Source organism: Watersipora subatra, chromosome 8, assembly GCF_963576615.1.
Source record: "Watersipora subatra chromosome 8, tzWatSuba1.1, whole genome shotgun sequence".
Taxonomy (NCBI): domain Eukaryota; kingdom Metazoa; phylum Bryozoa; class Gymnolaemata; order Cheilostomatida; family Watersiporidae; genus Watersipora; species Watersipora subatra.
In genome coordinates, this window is record NC_088715.1 from 39,361,762 (window position 1) to 39,380,793 (window position 19,032).

Genomic DNA, 19,032 nt, shown 5'->3' on the forward strand with positions numbered 1-19,032 from the left:
TGCCTCCATATCTAGTACAGTGGCCTAGTAAGTTATGCCTTCGTATCTAGTACAAGGGGTATGAAGCTATGCCTCCATATCCAGTACAAGGGATATAGTAAGTTATGCCTCCATATCTAGTACAAGAGCCTAGTAAGTTATGCCTCCGTATCTAGTACAAGGAGGATGAAGTTATGCCTCCATATCTAGTACAAGGGGTATGAAGTTATGCCTCCATATCTATTACAAGGGGTATGAAGTTATGCCTCCATATCTAGTATAAGGGGCATAATAAGTTATGCCTCCATATCTAGTACAAGGGGTATGAGGTTATGCCTCCATATTTAGCACAAGGGGGATGAAGTTATGCCTCCATATCTAGTACAAGGGATATAGTAAGTTATGTCTCCATATCTAGTACAAGGGGTATGAAGTTATGCCTCCATATCTAGTACAAGGGGTATGAAGTAATACATCCATATCTAGTAAAAGGGGGATGAAGTTATGCCTCCATATCTAGTACAAGGGGTATGAAGTTATGCCTCCATATCTAGTACAAGGGGTATGAAGTTATGCTTCCATATCTAGTATAAGGGGCATAGTAAGTTATGCCTCCATATCTAGTACAAGGGGTATGAGGTTATGCACCCATATCTAGTACAAGGGGGATCATGTTATGCCTCCATATCTAGTACAAGGGATATAGTAAGTTATGCCTCCATATCTAGTACAGTGGCCTAGTAAGTTATGCCTTCGTATCTAGTACAAGGGGTATGAAGCTATGCCTCCATATCTAGTACAAGGGATATAGTAAGTTATGCCTCCATATCTAGTACAAGAGCCTAGTAAGTTATGCCTCCGTATCTAGTACAAGGAGGATGAAGTTATGCCTCCATATCTAGTACAAGGGGTATGAAGTTATGCCTCCATATCTATTACAAGGGGTATGAAGTTATGCCTCCATATCTGGTACAAGGGATATAGTAAGTTATGCCTCCATATCTAGTACAAGGGATATAGTAAGTTATGCCTCCATATCTAGTACAGGGGCCTGGTAAGTTATGCCTTCGTATCTAGTACAAGGGGTATGAAGTTATGCCTCCATATCTAGTACAAGGGGCATAGTAAGTTATGCCTCCATATCTAGTACAGGGGCCTGGTAAGTTATGCCTTCGTATCTATTACAAGGGGTATGAAGTTATGCCTCCATATCTAGTACAAGGGGCATAGTAAGTTGTGCCTCCATATCTAGTACAGGGGCCTAGTAAGTTGTGCCTTCGTATCTAGTACAAGGGGTATGAAGTTATGCCTCCATATCTAGTACAGGGGCCTAGTAAGTTATGCCTCCATATCTAGTACAAGGGGTATGAAGTTATGCCTCCATATCTAGTACAAGGGGTATGAAGTTATGCCTCCATATCTAGTACAAGGGGCATAGTAAGTTGTGCCTCCATATCTAGTACAGGGGCCTGGTAAGTTATGCCTTCGTATCTAGTACAAGGGGGATGAAGTTATGCCTCCATATCTAGTACAAGGGGTATGAGGTTATGCCTCCATATCTAGTACAAGGGGGATGAGGTTATGCCTCCATATCTAGTACAAGGGGTATGAGGTTATGCCTCCATATCTAGTACAAGGGGTATGAAGTAATACATCCATATCTAGTACAAGGGGGATGAAGTTATGCCTCCATATCTAGTACAAGGGGTATGAAGTTATGCCTCCATATCTAGTACAAGGGGTATGAAGTTATGCTTCCATATCTAGTATAAGGGGCATAGTAAGTTATGCCTCCATATCTAGTACAAGGGGTATGAGGTTATGCACCCATATCTAGTACAAGGGGGATGAAGTTATGCCTCCATATCTAGTACAAGGGATATAGTAAGTTATGCCTCCATATCTAGTACAGTGGCCTAGTAAGTTATGCCTTCGTATCTAGTACAAGGGGTATGAAGCTATGCCTCCATATCCAGTACAAGGGATATAGTAAGTTATGCCTCCATATCTAGTACAAGAGCCTAGTAAGTTATGCCTCCGTATCTAGTACAAGGAGGATGAAGTTATGCCTCCATATCTAGTACAAGGGGTATGAAGTTATGCCTCCATATCTATTACAAGGGGTATGAAGTTATGCCTCCATATCTAGTATAAGGGGCATAATAAGTTATGCCTCCATATCTAGTACAAGGGGTATGAGGTTATGCCTCCATATTTAGCACAAGGGGGATGAAGTTATGCCTCCATATCTAGTACAAGGGATATAGTAAGTTATGTCTCCATATCTAGTACAAGGGGTATGAAGTTATGCCTCCATATCTAGTACAAGGGGTATGAAGTAATACATCCATATCTAGTAAAAGGGGGATGAAGTTATGCCTCCATATCTAGTACAAGGGGTATGAAGTTATGCCTCCATATCTAGTACAAGGGGTATGAAGTTATGCTTCCATATCTAGTATAAGGGGCATAGTAAGTTATGCCTCCATATCTAGTACAAGGGGTATGAGGTTATGCACCCATATCTAGTACAAGGGGGATCATGTTATGCCTCCATATCTAGTACAAGGGATATAGTAAGTTATGCCTCCATATCTAGTACAGTGGCCTAGTAAGTTATGCCTTCGTATCTAGTACAAGGGGTATGAAGCTATGCCTCCATATCTAGTACAAGGGATATAGTAAGTTATGCCTCCATATCTAGTACAAGAGCCTAGTAAGTTATGCCTCCGTATCTAGTACAAGGAGGATGAAGTTATGCCTCCATATCTAGTACAAGGGGTATGAAGTTATGCCTCCATATCTATTACAAGGGGTATGAAGTTATGCCTCCATATCTGGTACAAGGGATATAGTAAGTTATGCCTCCATATCTAGTACAAGGGATATAGTAAGTTATGCCTCCATATCTAGTACAGGGGCCTGGTAAGTTATGCCTTCGTATCTATTACAAGGGGTATGAAGTTATGCCTCCATATCTAGTACAAGGGGCATAGTAAGTTGTGCCTCCATATCTAGTACAGGGGCCTAGTAAGTTGTGCCTTCGTATCTAGTACAAGGGGTATGAAGTTATGCCTCCATATCTAGTACAGGGGCCTAGTAAGTTATGCCTCCATATCTAGTACAAGGGGTATGAAGTTATGCCTCCATATCTAGTACAAGGGGTATGAAGTTATGCCTCCATATCTAGTACAAGGGGCATAGTAAGTTGTGCCTCCATATCTAGTACAGGGGCCTGGTAAGTTATGCCTTCGTATCTAGTACAAGGGGTATGAAGTTATGCCTCCATATCTAGTACAGGGGCCTAGTAAGTTATGCCTTCGTATCTAGTACAAGGGGTATGAGGTTATGCCTCCATATCTAGTACAGGGGCCTAGTAAGTTATGTCTTCGTATCTAGTACAAGGGTATGAAGTTATGCCTCCATATCTAGTACAAGGGGTATGAAGTTATGCCTCCATATCTAGTACAAGGGGCCTAGTAAGTTATGCCTTCGTATCTAGTACAAGGGGCATAGTAAGTTATGCCTCCATATCTAGTACAAGGGGCATAGTAAGTTGTGCCTCCATATCTAGTACAAGGGGCCTAGTAAGTTATGCCTTCGTATCTAGTACAAGGGGTATGAAGTTACGCCTCCATATCTAGTACAAGGGGCATAGTAAGTTGTGCCTCCATATCTAGTACAGGAGCCTAGTAAGTTATGCACCCATATCTAGTACAAGGGGTATGAAGTTATGCCTCCATATCTAGTACGGGGGGTATGAAGTTATGCCTCCATATCTGGTATAAATATAAATAAAATGCATTTGATAGCATACTTTATATATTTTATTATTTTTCTTTCATTACTATTCACATTTATTGTATAAATTCTCAATCATAATAAATAAATTAATAATAATTTATTGATAAAATAAATTATTATTAATTTATTTTATCTATAAACTTTGAGCAACTGATATCTCAAAACCTACCAAATAAACTTGTTTAATTTTTTTAACTTTAGCTCGAAGGAGTGCATATCATCCTCTAATAAACATGATGAGCCTTTTGGTCAGCTGTGATAGTCAAAAAATGTTGCAGAAATTGTTTGCGCTATTTGGCAGGAAGTATGGGTCACATGATCAGATTATGACTAGATGATTAGACCAAGCTGAAACAAAACTGTAAAGTAGCGAGCATCTATATTTGATACCGGCTTTTCGGTAAAACCCAAAGTGTTTGTCATGTTAACACCCTGACAATGGTATACATGCAAATGTTTTTACTCATGCATGTACTAGTACATAGTAGCACATACTAGTAGACAAAACCAGCTGTCTACTGATATAAGGTAAACACTAGTAGACACCGCTAAATGTATATTGATACAAGGTAAACACTAGCAGACATCGCTAAATGTATATTGATACAAGGTAAACACTAGTAGACATCGCTAAATGTATATTGATACAAGGTACACACTAGTAGACAATACTAGCTGTCTATTGATACAAGGTACACACTAGTAGACATCGCTAAATGTATATTGATACAAGGTACACACTAGTAGACAATACTAGCTGTCTATTGATACAAGGTACACACTAGTAGACATCGCTAAATGTATATTGATACAAGGTACACACTAGTAGACAATACTAGCTGTCTATTGATACAAGGTACACACTAGTAGACATCGCTAAATGTATATTGATACAAGGTACACACTAGTAGACAATACTAGCTGTCTATTGATACAAGGTACACACTAGTAGACATCGCTAAATGTATATTGATACAAGGTACACACTAGTAGACAATACTAGCTGTCTATTGATATAAGGTATATAGTATCTAGTAGACAATACTAGCTGTCTATTGATATAAGGTATATAGTATCTAGTAGACAATACTAGCTGTCTATTGATATAAGGTATATAGTATCTAGTAGACAATACAGATGTCTATTGATATAAGGTATACACTAGTAGACAATACAGATGTCTATTGATATAGGGTATATAGTATCTAGTTGGCAACTCTTAAATCATAATCTAAAGCTCTTGATACTTACCAGAAAATACTGCAATCCGCTTGCCATTAGTACTTTGGACACGAGAACCTGTGAGATCGGTTGGGCTCTGCATTTGCAAGCACTGATATTGCAGAAGTGATGGGCGGATGGTCTGCAACCAAAAAGAGTCAAGCAAACACGGTTGTATCAAATATACAATAACAAATATGTAAAAATATAACAAGTATGAAATATAAAAAGAGATTGCTATCAAGTATAAAATGGGTCAGAAAAACAAACCAACAGCAAGATATAATACATTTCAGAAAAGAAACTTACATCTCCATTTCGATAGTTGGTCCCTTCAAATGCAACATTCACTCCAGCGACATCAGCTAGTGTAATCTCGAGAGTAGTTGTACCAGGGTCAGCAGCGCACACAGCAAATGTAGCCACATCATCTACAAACCGTGCATCACTCTAGATAAATATATTAAAGCTGTTGTTGCAACAAAATTCACATTACAGTTATTTGATATTAAAAGATTCACCATGTCTTACTCTGTTGTGTTGTAGGTGCCAGATATGTGGAAATGTGATTACAAGCTCTCAAAAGCTCAAAAACGAACAGTTAATCGCAGCCATCCCGAAAACGCCATAGATTAGAATCCCTTTCCAAAATGGCTCAAATGGGACGTACTTGAACAAGATGGCTTCTGTTTACACTTTCATGCAATCTTATTCGTCGAAATTTTTTCACAAATTTACTTCACGCATTCAATACAACCATGTTTATTGTCTTTTCGCATCTGTTTCATTATCATTGTAATGCTGTCACTTTGAGCAACTGATATCTCAAAACAGAAAAACTCGTTTAATTTTTTAACCTTAGCTCGAAGGAGTGCATATCATCCTTTGATAAACATGACGAGCCTTTTGGTCAGCTGTGATAGTCGAAAAATGTTGCAGAAATTCTTTGCGCTATTTGGCAGGAAGTATGGGTCACATGATCAGATTATGACTAGATGATTAGACCAAGCTGAAACAAAACTGTAAAGTAGCGAGCTTCTACGTATAGGTATTTGATACGGGCTTTTCGGTAAAACCCAAAGTGTTTGTCATAAACTAGTGCTACGAGAACTTTTATATTGAGCCTTTTATTGGCCTTGCAATTCACGTGATAACATCAGGTGTCAAAACAATTACCAAATTTCGTGAGTACGTTAGAGAAATAAATCGATCCCAACCTACGACGTTTTCGTGACGGCTGCGATTAACTGTTCGTTTTTGAGCTTTTAAGAGCTCGTAATCACATTTCCACATATTTTGCACCTACATCACAACAGAGTAAGACATGGTAGATCTTTTGATACCAAATAACTGTAAAGCAAATTTTGTTGCAAGTCAACCTTTAAAGCTATTGTTGACATCAGTACAGCGAAATTCAACTTGACATTGAAATCATTGATCACACCATGATATTTTGGTTTACTATCTTCCAAATATAACATAATCAAATCAAGAGAAAGCTTTTGGCCAGCATAATACTTTTGTTAGAATATTTGGGTCTCTATCAGTATACATGTATGTTATCTAAAAACACTCATTAAATAATGGGAGCATTTAAACCTGATTTGGAAATAACATTTGGTAAGAAGGACATGAAATTTACAATATTGCGAGCTGTCTCACTAAAACTGTGTGACCAGACTCATCATTAGAATGTACACATCCCTTTCGTCATTGTCATGCCATGATATTTGAGTATTCAAAGACAGGCACCATAGTGAGGAAACCGTCCTAAACTTGTCATAACAAACATGGCTTATTGTCACTTACTGGCGTCTTTGACAGTTATGGTAGCAACGTAGTAATCGTATCCGATACCATCTACTGGAAGAGCAAGAAAAGATTCAGACGAGAATTTGATCTTGTTTATGGCGTAGACGACGACATCGTCTGTTGCTTCCAAAAGAATTGAACGGTCAAATACTCCGGATTCTTCTACAAAATGGATAACTTTATGAATAAAGAGAACAAATATATAGCAGGCATAAGTAGTATTTGTACACTCTACAAAATGGATAACTTTATGAATGAAGAGGACAAATATATAGCAGGCATAAGTAGTATTTGTACACTTTTCAATGTTGGTTCGCTTGTTTTAGCAACAAAGATTTATTATAGAGATCTATATATTTTTTTACTAATATAAGACATAATTATGATGTAACGCAACACATTACAACAAACTATAAAAATAATTAGTATGGTGTAATATAATATAGATATAGGGCTAATAGAATGTTATTCTCAATATAACATGACACAATATAGACAAAGTGCTAATATAATTTTATTCTCAATGTAACTTTCACAAAATACTTGTTTTAACCAGTCTACAAAAATATTGATCTTTTTCTGATAATCATTGTTTTTCCCTAAGAAAACAGCTAATAAGGTATGGAACATTTTATAACAAGTCAGATCCGTGACTATTTCCCATAACCGGCGATTAGTTTATGACTATGATTAGGTATTTTGGCTACATTCAGAACTTTGAAAATTTGAAAACAGCAAATATATTTGTTACTAACATCTTCAGCAAGATACTGTATCTTCAGAATTAATAACCTTTTCTCCAGTACGAACAGATATATGACTACCACTATATAGATATATGACTACCACTATATAGATATATGAATACCACTATATAGATATATGACTACCCTATATAGATATATGACGACCACTATATAGATATATGACGACCACTATATAAATATATGACGACCACTATATAGATATATGACTAACACTATATAGATATATGACGACCACTATATAGATATATGACTACCACTATATAGATATATGACTACCACTATATAGATATATGACTACCACTATATAGATATATGATTAGATAGACGATTAAATATACGACTACCACTCATGTGACATAGCACTAAACTAGTCTTCTAATACCTATACTGCGATATTTTACAGAAAGTTTATAACATTAAATCCGACAAAAAAGTGACAACGGAAAATAAATTGTGTTGTTACTATGGAAACTGCATAAACAATTTTACGTAATTTTCACGTAATCCACGAATTGTTTGTAACTTAATGGCGCATTTACAAGCAGGAACAGGTTTACCTGCTGCGCCGCAGGGCTAGAATCTCTAAACACCATTCTTACCAGATTACATAGATCTTCTATTTAGTGAATAAATGAACAGAGCGTGTGTTTAATTGTATCACCATCTACATTGACTTAAGCAACTCGATTTATTGTTCATGAGAAAAAGGGATTTTATGTTTTTCGAGAAGCAGTTCAGAGTTATCCCATCAGTATTTAGTTAGATGGCTGAAAAGATAAAAATGAAATCTAAAAAAGGGACTGTAAAACCCGGGAAGCCAAACATCCAGTTTGATTTCTAGCGCTGCTAGAGAAAAGGTGCTAAGATGCGTCAGAGGAGAGTTCTTATTAATCAGCTGTACCAAACAATATGAGTTAGCCATTGTGTTTGGTACAGCAACACTTCACACAGCACTGCAACTACGTAGTTGCGAATATGAACTACATAAAAACGCAAGGTTAAAGATGTTGAGTATTAGTTAATTCAAAAACTTGCTAGATTTCTATGATAGCGTTAAAATCCTTTTAAATTCAAACACACTCATAGGACCACAGGCTAAATAAAACTTTTATACTGCGCATACATGAAGTTTTGTCACACAGGCTTTTTCCTATTTGTAGAAATCTGTTCATGATAAACTAGCATTAATAATCATCACATAAGTGCTGTTAGTAGACTTACGTGGCAATCTCTGGTCTGTCGGAATTTCAACCACTGTTGTGTTGAAACGCTGCAATGTTGTGGTCATCTCAAAAGAACCCCGAGGGTTAGAAACCTTTACCGTAGCATCGGTCTAGAAAGTTTTTTCAAAGTAGCTATAGAGATTAATATTCTAACTCACATTTGCATTGAAACATCATTTTATTTGAGGAAGGATTCAAGCAGTTTAGTCTTTAGCATTACCTAGTTACTATTAATGACGTGAAACATTAACAAATTCACATTTTATTACAATGCAATACAATCTAGCCCAAATGTGTTTAGCCCACAACAATTCAGGCTACATAAAAATAATCCAGTTTAATCTAGACTCACAATAGTGCTTTGCGGAGAAATATATATCTGAAGCTGGTCTAGGTCAGACGCCGAGCCATCCGATTTGGAGTTGTCAAGAAACGTGATGAGATAAGTCTTGCCTCTGGCTCTTCCGCTGCTACCTGTTTAAAGGAAAACTGTGAGCAGAACACACAAAACAGGTTTAAAAATGCAAGTAAATTCAAATACTATTGTAGTTCGTTGTTTTGAATGATTAGAATAAAGATTTTTCCAGAATGTTCTCCAAATTAACTTGGACTCTACCTCTTCCTATATTTATCCGCTCATCTATCATCTACCCTCTATCATCTACTCTCTATCATCTACTCTCTATCATCTACTCTCTATCATCTACCCTCTATCATCTACTCTCTATCATCTACTCTCTATCATCTACCCTCTATCATCTACTCTCTATCATCTACTCTCTATCATCTACCCTCTATCATCTACTCTCTATCATCTACTCTCTATCATCTACTCTCTATCATCTACTCTCTATCATCTACCCTCTATCATCTACTCTCTATCATCTACTCTCTATCATCTACTCTCTATCATCTACCCTCTATCATCTACCCTCTATCATCTACTCTCTATCATCTATCATCTACCCTCTATCATCTACCCTCTATCATCTACCCTCTATCATCTACTCTCTATCATCTATCATCTACCCTCTATCATCTACCCTCTATCATCTACCCTCTATCATCTACCCTCTATCATCTACTCTCTATCATCTATCATCTACCCTCTATCATCTACTCTCTATCATCTATCATCTACCCTCTATCATCTTCCCTCTATCATCTTCCCTCTATCATCTACCCTCTATCATCTACCCTCTATCATCTACCCTCTATCATCTACCCTCTATCATCTACCCTCTATCATCTATCATCTACCCTCTATCATCTACCCTCTATCATCTTCCCTCTATCATCTACCCTCTATCATCTACCCTCTATCATCTACCCTCTATCATCTACCCTCTATCATCTACCTTCTATCATCTACTCTCTATCATCTACTCTCTATCATTTACCCTCTATCATCTACCTTCTATCATCTACTCTCTATCATCTACTCTCTATCATCTACCCTCTGTCATCTACTCTCCATCATGTACTCTCTATCATCTACCCTCTATCATCTATCTTCCATCATCTACCCTCTAATCTTCAACCCTTATCTACCCTCTATCATCTGCACTCTATCGTCGATCCTCCATCATGCACCCTCTATCGCCTATCCTACATAAATCAATATTTTAGACAACAAAAAACAAAAACTCTGGCTTCTCCAAAGTCTATTTTTTAATTCTTTATCAGTTGATTATTCTTTTCCTTGTTCACAGTAGACAAGCGATAAAATAATTGAACATCTCTCTCTCTCTCACGTAGCTTTCACTCTTGCTGGTGAGGGCAGACAACTCACTTGCACAATCCTCATCAATCGCTCCATCAGAGTCATTGTCTATTCCATCACATGGCTCTTCATCAAAATTCCCGTCACAATCATTATCGACAGCATCTCCACGTATCATCACCGTTTCTTCACACTACAGTAAACAGGAACTTTATTTTACATTACAGGGATTAACCTTCAGGCGCCTTTAAATGTTACCTCATCACTCAATTCTGCAGAAGATACCTTTAAAAATAGCTACTGACAACAAAGATATGCTTTCATCTACAATTAAGAAATATGGCAACACGTGTCTATGCCCTACTGTTATTTGTACCTACTCTTTGCACATGAATGACCATACTGTGTTAACATACCAATACTGTTTTCCATTAAATTTAAACACTATGTTCAAGGTTAATTAGCTGGTTGGCTTTAACAGCGTGAATGAACACAGACAGAATCTATCAGTGGTGCAAAATTAAATCTACATGGGTAAAAAAGCTACTTCAGCAAATTTTATATGAAGTATAACTATACCCAGGTTATACACTACGTGTAGATCATCTTACCTAGTGTATAACCTTCACACAAGGTAGGGTGAAACGAAGTCTATTACATCCATTTGCTGCTTTCTGAGCGGTAGCGCAAAACCCCCATATTTAAAAAATCATACCGACAGAAACTCTATTTTAAAACTGTGTTATATATTCACTAATCATCATTGTTCTAATTTAGGTAGGAGGTACGAGCCTGTAATTATATCTGAGAACTTTGAACAATTTATAATAGCTTTGTCATATTTGTCTATCGACAGAGTGTATGGGTAGCTTTATATCCAGTTCCGCTTGCTTTTCTCCATAAATGAGCATTTACATTTTTTTCCAGTTTAAAAATTATTTTCATGTTGCTTCATCAGTTAAAATAGAGAGCGCAAGATAGGACAACTCAAAGTTTGAAAATAGATCACGGTAAGATAGGACAACTCAAAGTTTGGAATAGATCAGGGTAAGATAGGACAACTCCAAGTTTGGAATAGATCACGGCAAGATAGGACAACTCAAAGTTTGGAACAGATCACGGCAAGATAGGACAACTCCAAGTTTGGAATAGATCACGATAAGTGAATTGAATTCTTTCTTCTTATTATGGAAACAAATCAAAAAAGTTTCTGTCAATGAACAATCTATTATAAATATGAAACTGGCTTTGAATCAAGAATTTCGCGGGTTAAATTTTGTATACTTACTATTTGGCACATCACGCATAACATGATGATTTAGGAGTCGCTTTTCTTTACATAAATTGAAAATGTTTTGGTTGCGAGTATACGCACCATCAACCAAAACTACTTTTGCAATATCTTACATTCTAGTTTTTATACCGTGAGAACAGTTTTAAAAGCACCGATAAAGAAAGATGAGAAATGTTTGCTCAAATTATTTACAGGTTATTACACAAATCATGAAACCGTCACAATGCATTAATTTCCCAGTTTTTAATGTAGTAAATTTTGGGTTCAACATAATTATATACTACACGGACTCGTGTAGACCACATAGTATCTAGACTACACGACTATGTGTAGTCTATCGATGGTGAACAACTACAAACTAACTTCCTAAAAAAATCAAATACAATATAATAATTGCAATATCTCAACTAGATGCAGACCTGAAGGTTTATGTAAGGAAGTACTTGACACACTGAATATGATTTATGCAAATTTTTTTAATTTCAGTGATAATGGTGTTGTTACAGAAATTGCAAGAATTTTTCCAAAACTGGAAAAGAAATCAAAAATGACATGTGCGAATGATCTTTTATAGTATTGAAGCAATGCTCAGTTAAATGTGTTAGCATAGAGTGTAATGGTATGTCGCACCTCGGAGGACCCGGTTAAACCAAGAGTTGTACTGAGAGACTCCCTGTCATCAGATGAAAACATGAATGCGCCGAATGAATCACCACTTGCATGAGTCAAGATATGAGACACTGATCCATCCACATCCAGCTGACAGGCTAGCCCACTAAATTGTCACATATCAACAGGTGTTAACAATTGCTCAATATGCATTTCAGTTTATACAATAATTTTGAAGGAACTCATGTGGTTGTGTTTTATGAAAGACATTGAATTTTTAAATTTTTAGAACTCGGAAGGCCAAATCGCATGTAGCAAATAAGCTGATAGGGCAAGTAGGAAATCATAGCCGAAGGAAAATCTCAGTAGGTCAAGGAGTTGCGTACACATTAAGGTGACACAAATATCTATTGAATTAACAACTACCTAGAGAAAGCTTTACAGCATCAGACAAAATAACATTTGGAGTTGTGTTATCATACAGTATTAATAATTTTAAAGTCTGTAGTAACATAAAACCTTAGGGAAAGATTCTCCACAGACTAATTTGACAAAAGGAAATAGAAGAGGAACTTGCATTGTTGAATTGGCAGTTTCTCAATTGTGTAATTACATGACATTCTCTTCTTGCTACCAATATTGTTAATCAGTGCTAAGACTAAAAACAAATGTGTAAAAGCATATCATGTAAAAGTATCGCTAATATGATGAAGGAACTGTATATTACAGAGGAGATGAGGGAGATGAACTGTTTGTAAAGTTGGCATATGATTTTTCTTGACTGGCTTTTTGAAGATTATGCCATGAATCAGATGACTCGTACCTGTTTGGAACATTGCGGCACGCGTTACGAACACTGCTAGGAAGTGCAGCTCCATCAATTCTCAGTCCATTTACCGAAGAGCTGGCAGTCAGCACCTAAGATTAAAAGCGCAAGACTTATTGATCATTTGGGAAAATGCCCACAAAATATAACAATCAAGTTTATTAGAAGAAAACCTTTTCACTGAATAGGAAATATAATAGTGAACATAGAACACGGTGGTCATACAATAAGGTGGTCATGGAATACAAAGTCATGGTAAAAACCGACCAGGATACAAAAGCAGTATGTTTCCATGGAAATAGAAAAGGTTGTCAACTCCTGAACAGAAATTCGCTCCAATATAATAATTAATTTTTAAAATAGGGCATGAACAATAAAGCAAACTTTGATTTGCTATAATGTCCTGCTGTATATATATATATATGAAGACATCAATGGAAGAACGATCAATGTCACATTTTCTCAAACTACCAAGTTCAATTTCCATTACATGGTTGTGGCCACAAAGTTTAGTCTCTGTGACCAACTTTCAGTAAAAATGATTTAGGTCAAGGGATATCCCTACTCAAAATAAACTAACTCTTTGCAAAACTGATCAAGGTCCAAGTTTTTAAACTTTAAAAGGGCTATATCTCATGTTTGAGCAAATGTGACATTGATCATTCTTCCATTGAGGTCTTCATATATATACAAATAACCAGTTGTCATAAGACCAACTTTTCACCAGTATATGTATAGATAACTAGTTGATATAAGACCCACTTTTCACCAGTATATAGATAACCAGTGGCTATAAGACCCACTTTTCACCAGTATATAAATAACCAGTTGTCCTAAGATCCACTTTTCACCAGTATATATGTAGATAACCAGTTGATATAAGACCCACTTTTCACCAGTATATAGATAGCCAGTTGATATAAGACCCACTTTTCACCAGTATATAGATAACCAGTTGATATAAGACCCAATTTTCACCAGTATATAGATAACCAGTTGATATAAGACCCACTTTTCACCAGTATATATGTAGATAGCCATTTGATATAAGACCCACTTTACACCAGTATATAGATAGCCATTTGATATAAGACCCACTTTACACCAGTATATAGATAGCCATTTGATATAAGACCCACTTTACACCAGTATATAGATAGCCAGTTGATATAAGACCCACTTTACACCAGTATATAGATAGCCAGTTGATATAAGACCCACTTTACACCAGTATATAGATAGCCAGTTGATATAAGACCCACTTTACACCAGTATATAGATAGCCAGTTGATATAAGACCCACTTTACACCAGTATATAGATAGCCAGTTGCTATAAGACCCACTTTACACCAGTATATAGATAGCCAGTTGATATAAGACCCACTTTACAATGTATATATGCATAACCAGCTGTTATAATGCTGACTTTTTAATTGTATCCATATCCTCAACATTATACATTTCCTCAACATATCATCAAGCCATCACGCTAGTTTAATATGGTTACATGTCTGAATGCAAAACCATTTTGTTCCGAAATTTTGTAAGCAAAATTATTGTATGTTAGAGCAAGTATTTGTCACAAACTGCTGTAATTCATTCAACAGACTGCAAACCAGCTGTAAGTCCTTAATACATACTGTAGGTACAAAAAGTATTCAAACAAAACCATATATACAACAATGTAAAAGCTAAAATATATATAAAAATAGCCTTAACATAGTAACGGGCAACAAAAAGAAATATATATAAAACTGTATTAAAAACTAAAAGCTAGAAAGCTAAAATTATATATAATAAAAATTAGATTATAATGTAATAACCAGTGAAAGGGTCGTTATTGTTGAGTTATCATAGCGACGCAGTAAGAGAAGTGTAAAGTCAGCAGAGTGTACGCGTGTGAGGTAGTGATACTCTGACTTGGACTAGGTCATGTTTAAACTAAATTATCTTATAAGCTTTATTAAATTGTACTTTTAAATTTTCTTTATGGTATTCACCAGCCTATTCATTGTCACCTATAGACGCTTTAGGAATCGTTGAGAGTCATCTGTAGGAAATGACTTCAGGCATGGCATGACATGTTTATTAGGCCAATACGTTGTTCGAAGGGAAGAATGTGTTTTTAAGTACAGGTTTAACTGTACAGATGTACAAGACATTCGGTTTATACGATGCACTATATTATCAGTTACATAAGTAGGGATTACCATGAGAAAGTTGTGAGAATATGGGGCTTGTGCGCCTCCGTCTAGAGTGCTCTGAGCGGTATAGAGAGGAGGCAGTGTGTAGCTTCCTACCCACTGATTCAAACCTTGTAGGTTCAGCATCACAGGATCTCTCTCTATTCCGGACTCACTGCAAGAGTAAAGAACAGCATGGCAATTTTATTTTTGAGATCAGTTGTATGAGTCAATACTACTGTTAGGTACTCACCTAGTAACTAAACTTGAGTCAATACTACTGTTAGGTACTCACCTAGTAACTAAACTTGAGTCAATACTACTGTTATATACTCACCGAGTAACTAAACTTGAGTCAATACTACTGTTATATACTCACCCAATAACTGAATTTGAGTACATTACAGCTGAAAACCTTCTTCCTGATGTAGATACAAAATGGGTGATTTTACCAAATGGATTGAAGTCCATAAATTCTCCTAAAAATAAAATAATAAATTGGGTAGGTGAGCAAATGAGTAGAATGATAATACCAGACATAATAGTGACACACTGTGTAAATGTTTAACCACAAATCCCGACATAAAACTCACTTTTAATATGAAAATCAATTTTGCTACATCAATTGTAGAATATATTTAAGATTTAAAATTAATATATAATACAATAATATAATACACAATAAGCATTATAAAAGTCATATCTTGGCTACATTATTAATTCTATCCAATACAAATATATGTGTGGCAAAGACTCTGGTCAGTATCTTCTGACACTATCTATTGTAATTGAAATTCTAGTCTGGTTCAACTAGGAGAGTAAATATATTTGTGGCCTGATAGCGAGTAGTGCATTTGATATAACATTTCTGTTATGACTTTGTGACCAAGTTAACCACTCGTACAGCTGATACTCAATACACTAGCATACGCTAGACAATACACTAAAACTTGTACATGCACATCTACCATAACGAGTGAAACATGACAGATTGGTCAACCCTAACTATACAGATGTTACACATGTTATTAGCTATTTATAGTCACCCAGGTATACAGTCTAACTGTGAAAATCCCAGTTGCAAAGTAATTTTTGAGGTATTGTGTAGTTTCACTGTTCTATTCACGCCCAGTTAGGTAACTCTATGGAACCCTTACAGGCGTCATCATTGCTACAGACTGTCTTTTCATGAAACAAATAATTAAATTGACCTTTGGGGACAGTGAAGCTGCCGGATGAAAAGTCATCAGCAGACCAATTGATTTCAACATCATAGATGGCAGCGGTGAGGCGAATGAAGTCATCGCTTGCTGAGTCAATAGGGACATAGACATATTCATTGTCCCACCTGCCTGCTGAGATTGCCTGAAAAACAGAGAAAAACCTCCTTTGCAGTAATTAGTGCTGTATTATTTTAAGGAGCCAGCTTGATTTGGTTGCAAATTCTTTCTACTTTTAAATATCATTGTTTAGACACAAAATAATGAGGTAACAAAGCCAAACACAACGCCGTGGGATGAACAAGTTCAAAGACACATTTTAGTGAAGTAACTCTATAGAATACTAGGTATGATGTATAGCTGTAGATGCATACCCAGCGCTTGAGTGTACTCGGTAAAGCAAGCAACGCTCCAGCAGGAGTAACATTATATATAAAACTAGCATATTGCAAGCTGATAGTGAACATCATCAAGTAAAAAATAAATGACTAACTTAGTATCAGGCCTACGTAATGAAAGACTATCATTCAAACATTGTGTAGGCCTTGCTTTGTTGTAATCAGAGCCGTATAGTTTCAGAGTCCCGCGACATAAACCGGAAACAAAAACGCTTGATTCCAAAGAAACCCGATTGACATACTGATCTCTAATGGAATATTCTTACCTCGCTCTCAACATCTCACTTTTTTGCATTTAATTTACTTTTTTGAATTGACCTTATTACAAAAAATCATTTGTAGTTTCTTGTCAAGAATTTTGTCCTTTTTCAAATGGTGTATAATGCAACAATCAATTTCAGAGCGGCTGCCAATAGGAGTAATTTTTGTTGGTTAGTGTTACGGCCTCTCCATTATAACTTATATAAAACAATAATGGACATGGCTTGCTAGTTTGGAGCCGTGCGAGCTCCGATATACGCTTCCGTTGGTCGCGAAACTCTGTGAAGTTATACAGCTCTGTACTGTCAAAGTCGTGTAGCTCTACCAAGTCTTACAACCAAAAATGGATACAAAAACCCATGTTTCCAAACAAACCCGATCGACATACTGATCTCTAATGGAATATTCATACCTCGCTCTCAAACCGCTCCTGTTTGCATTTACTTTACGTTTTTACAAAAATGTTATTAGCAGCTTTCTGTAGGACATTTTGTCTTCTTTCAAATGGTGTATGATACAACAATCAATTTTAAAGTGACTGCTAATGGGAGTAGTTTTTGTTGATCAATTTTGCGCTTCTCCGTTATAAATTATATAAAAATAGTAGATGTGGCCTGTTTGTTTAGAATCGAGCGAGCTTGCGTATATGCTTCTGTTGGTCGCCGGACTATGTGAAACTATATGACACTGGTTGTGATAACAAAGGGGGCGGGTGAAGACCTTACCTGTTCACATATATGGTCTCGGCTCTCATCTGAATTTGGAAGATGTGCACGTACATTTCCACTAAATACAGCAGCAGGCTTTGAAGTCACAACCTTAGTGCCTGATATGTCAGCCAAATCCATTATGTAGAATACTTCATTGTTAGCAAGATTAATGGTGAAGGTTGAACCACCCTCATATACCATACATCTGTGTACGAATGACACTTGTGGCCCTGTGAATAGAAGACCAGATAAACACTCCAGAACATATCACAGCGCTCAAGCACGAAATCTTGCATTGTCTATCAGTGCTTTTGGTGTTTCAACAAGCCAGCAAGCTATTGACCCACCCACTGCATCATTTGTTAACAGTGTAAGCATTTGTTTTAGGAGTTCATAGCCAAATGAGTGGACATCAATTATTTTAAGCAAAATCACACCGAATCCGTATCAATTAGTCTTACTGATCTATTTTTAGCTTTTACATTGTAAACAAACTTCAGCCTTAAAAAAAGATTTTATCGATAACAAACAACACAAACTCCTTTTTGCCTTGATAAGAATAGAAGCTCAACTAGATACAAATATGACAATCTTTGATAAAGGAAAGATATAACGAACTCAAATATGTGGCATTTGGGAGCTCGCTATAGACAACCCTAACATTATATAATACAAATATACAAAGCTGAAGTAGTAAATAAAACACAATCTATATTTGAATACAAACGCGATATCTCTTGGAGCAATTAAATTCTTGAAATATTTCTTTTGGGATTCGTGAAAGGATTCTCGCAAAAGACATTATTTGAAAAAATTAATAACAAAGCAAAGACTCCCTTCCTGGTTTCATACATTTTCATGAGAGGAAGTTAAGAATCTTAATTATTAAAACTTGTTAGCTTACCAAACTGTAAATCAATGTTTGATTTACAGTTTGGTTTACAGTGATTTACGTAGCCAACAGTGATTTACGTAACCAACAGTGATTTACGTAACCAACA

General features: G+C 36.2%; 1 protein-coding gene across 1 annotated transcript in view; it reads right to left on the minus strand.

The window, feature by feature from the left end:
- LOC137402121 (uncharacterized) overlaps positions 1-19,032 on the minus strand; it is a 60,891-nt gene that overhangs the window by 28,490 nt on the left and 13,369 nt on the right. Inside the window, exons 6-17 of the mRNA XM_068088586.1 lie at positions 18,047-18,261; positions 16,654-16,807; positions 15,822-15,921; positions 15,470-15,617; positions 13,256-13,350; positions 12,454-12,598; positions 10,599-10,722; positions 9,159-9,280; positions 8,805-8,916; positions 6,814-6,978; positions 5,314-5,435; positions 5,035-5,146 (exon numbers count right to left, since the gene is read on the minus strand). Of these exons, the coding sequence (XP_067944687.1) occupies positions 5,035-5,146; positions 5,314-5,435; positions 6,814-6,978; positions 8,805-8,916; positions 9,159-9,280; positions 10,599-10,722; positions 12,454-12,598; positions 13,256-13,350; positions 15,470-15,617; positions 15,822-15,921; positions 16,654-16,807; positions 18,047-18,261 (1,614 nt within the window). The remainder of the gene's footprint in view (positions 1-5,034; positions 5,147-5,313; positions 5,436-6,813; positions 6,979-8,804; positions 8,917-9,158; positions 9,281-10,598; positions 10,723-12,453; positions 12,599-13,255; positions 13,351-15,469; positions 15,618-15,821; positions 15,922-16,653; positions 16,808-18,046; positions 18,262-19,032) is intronic.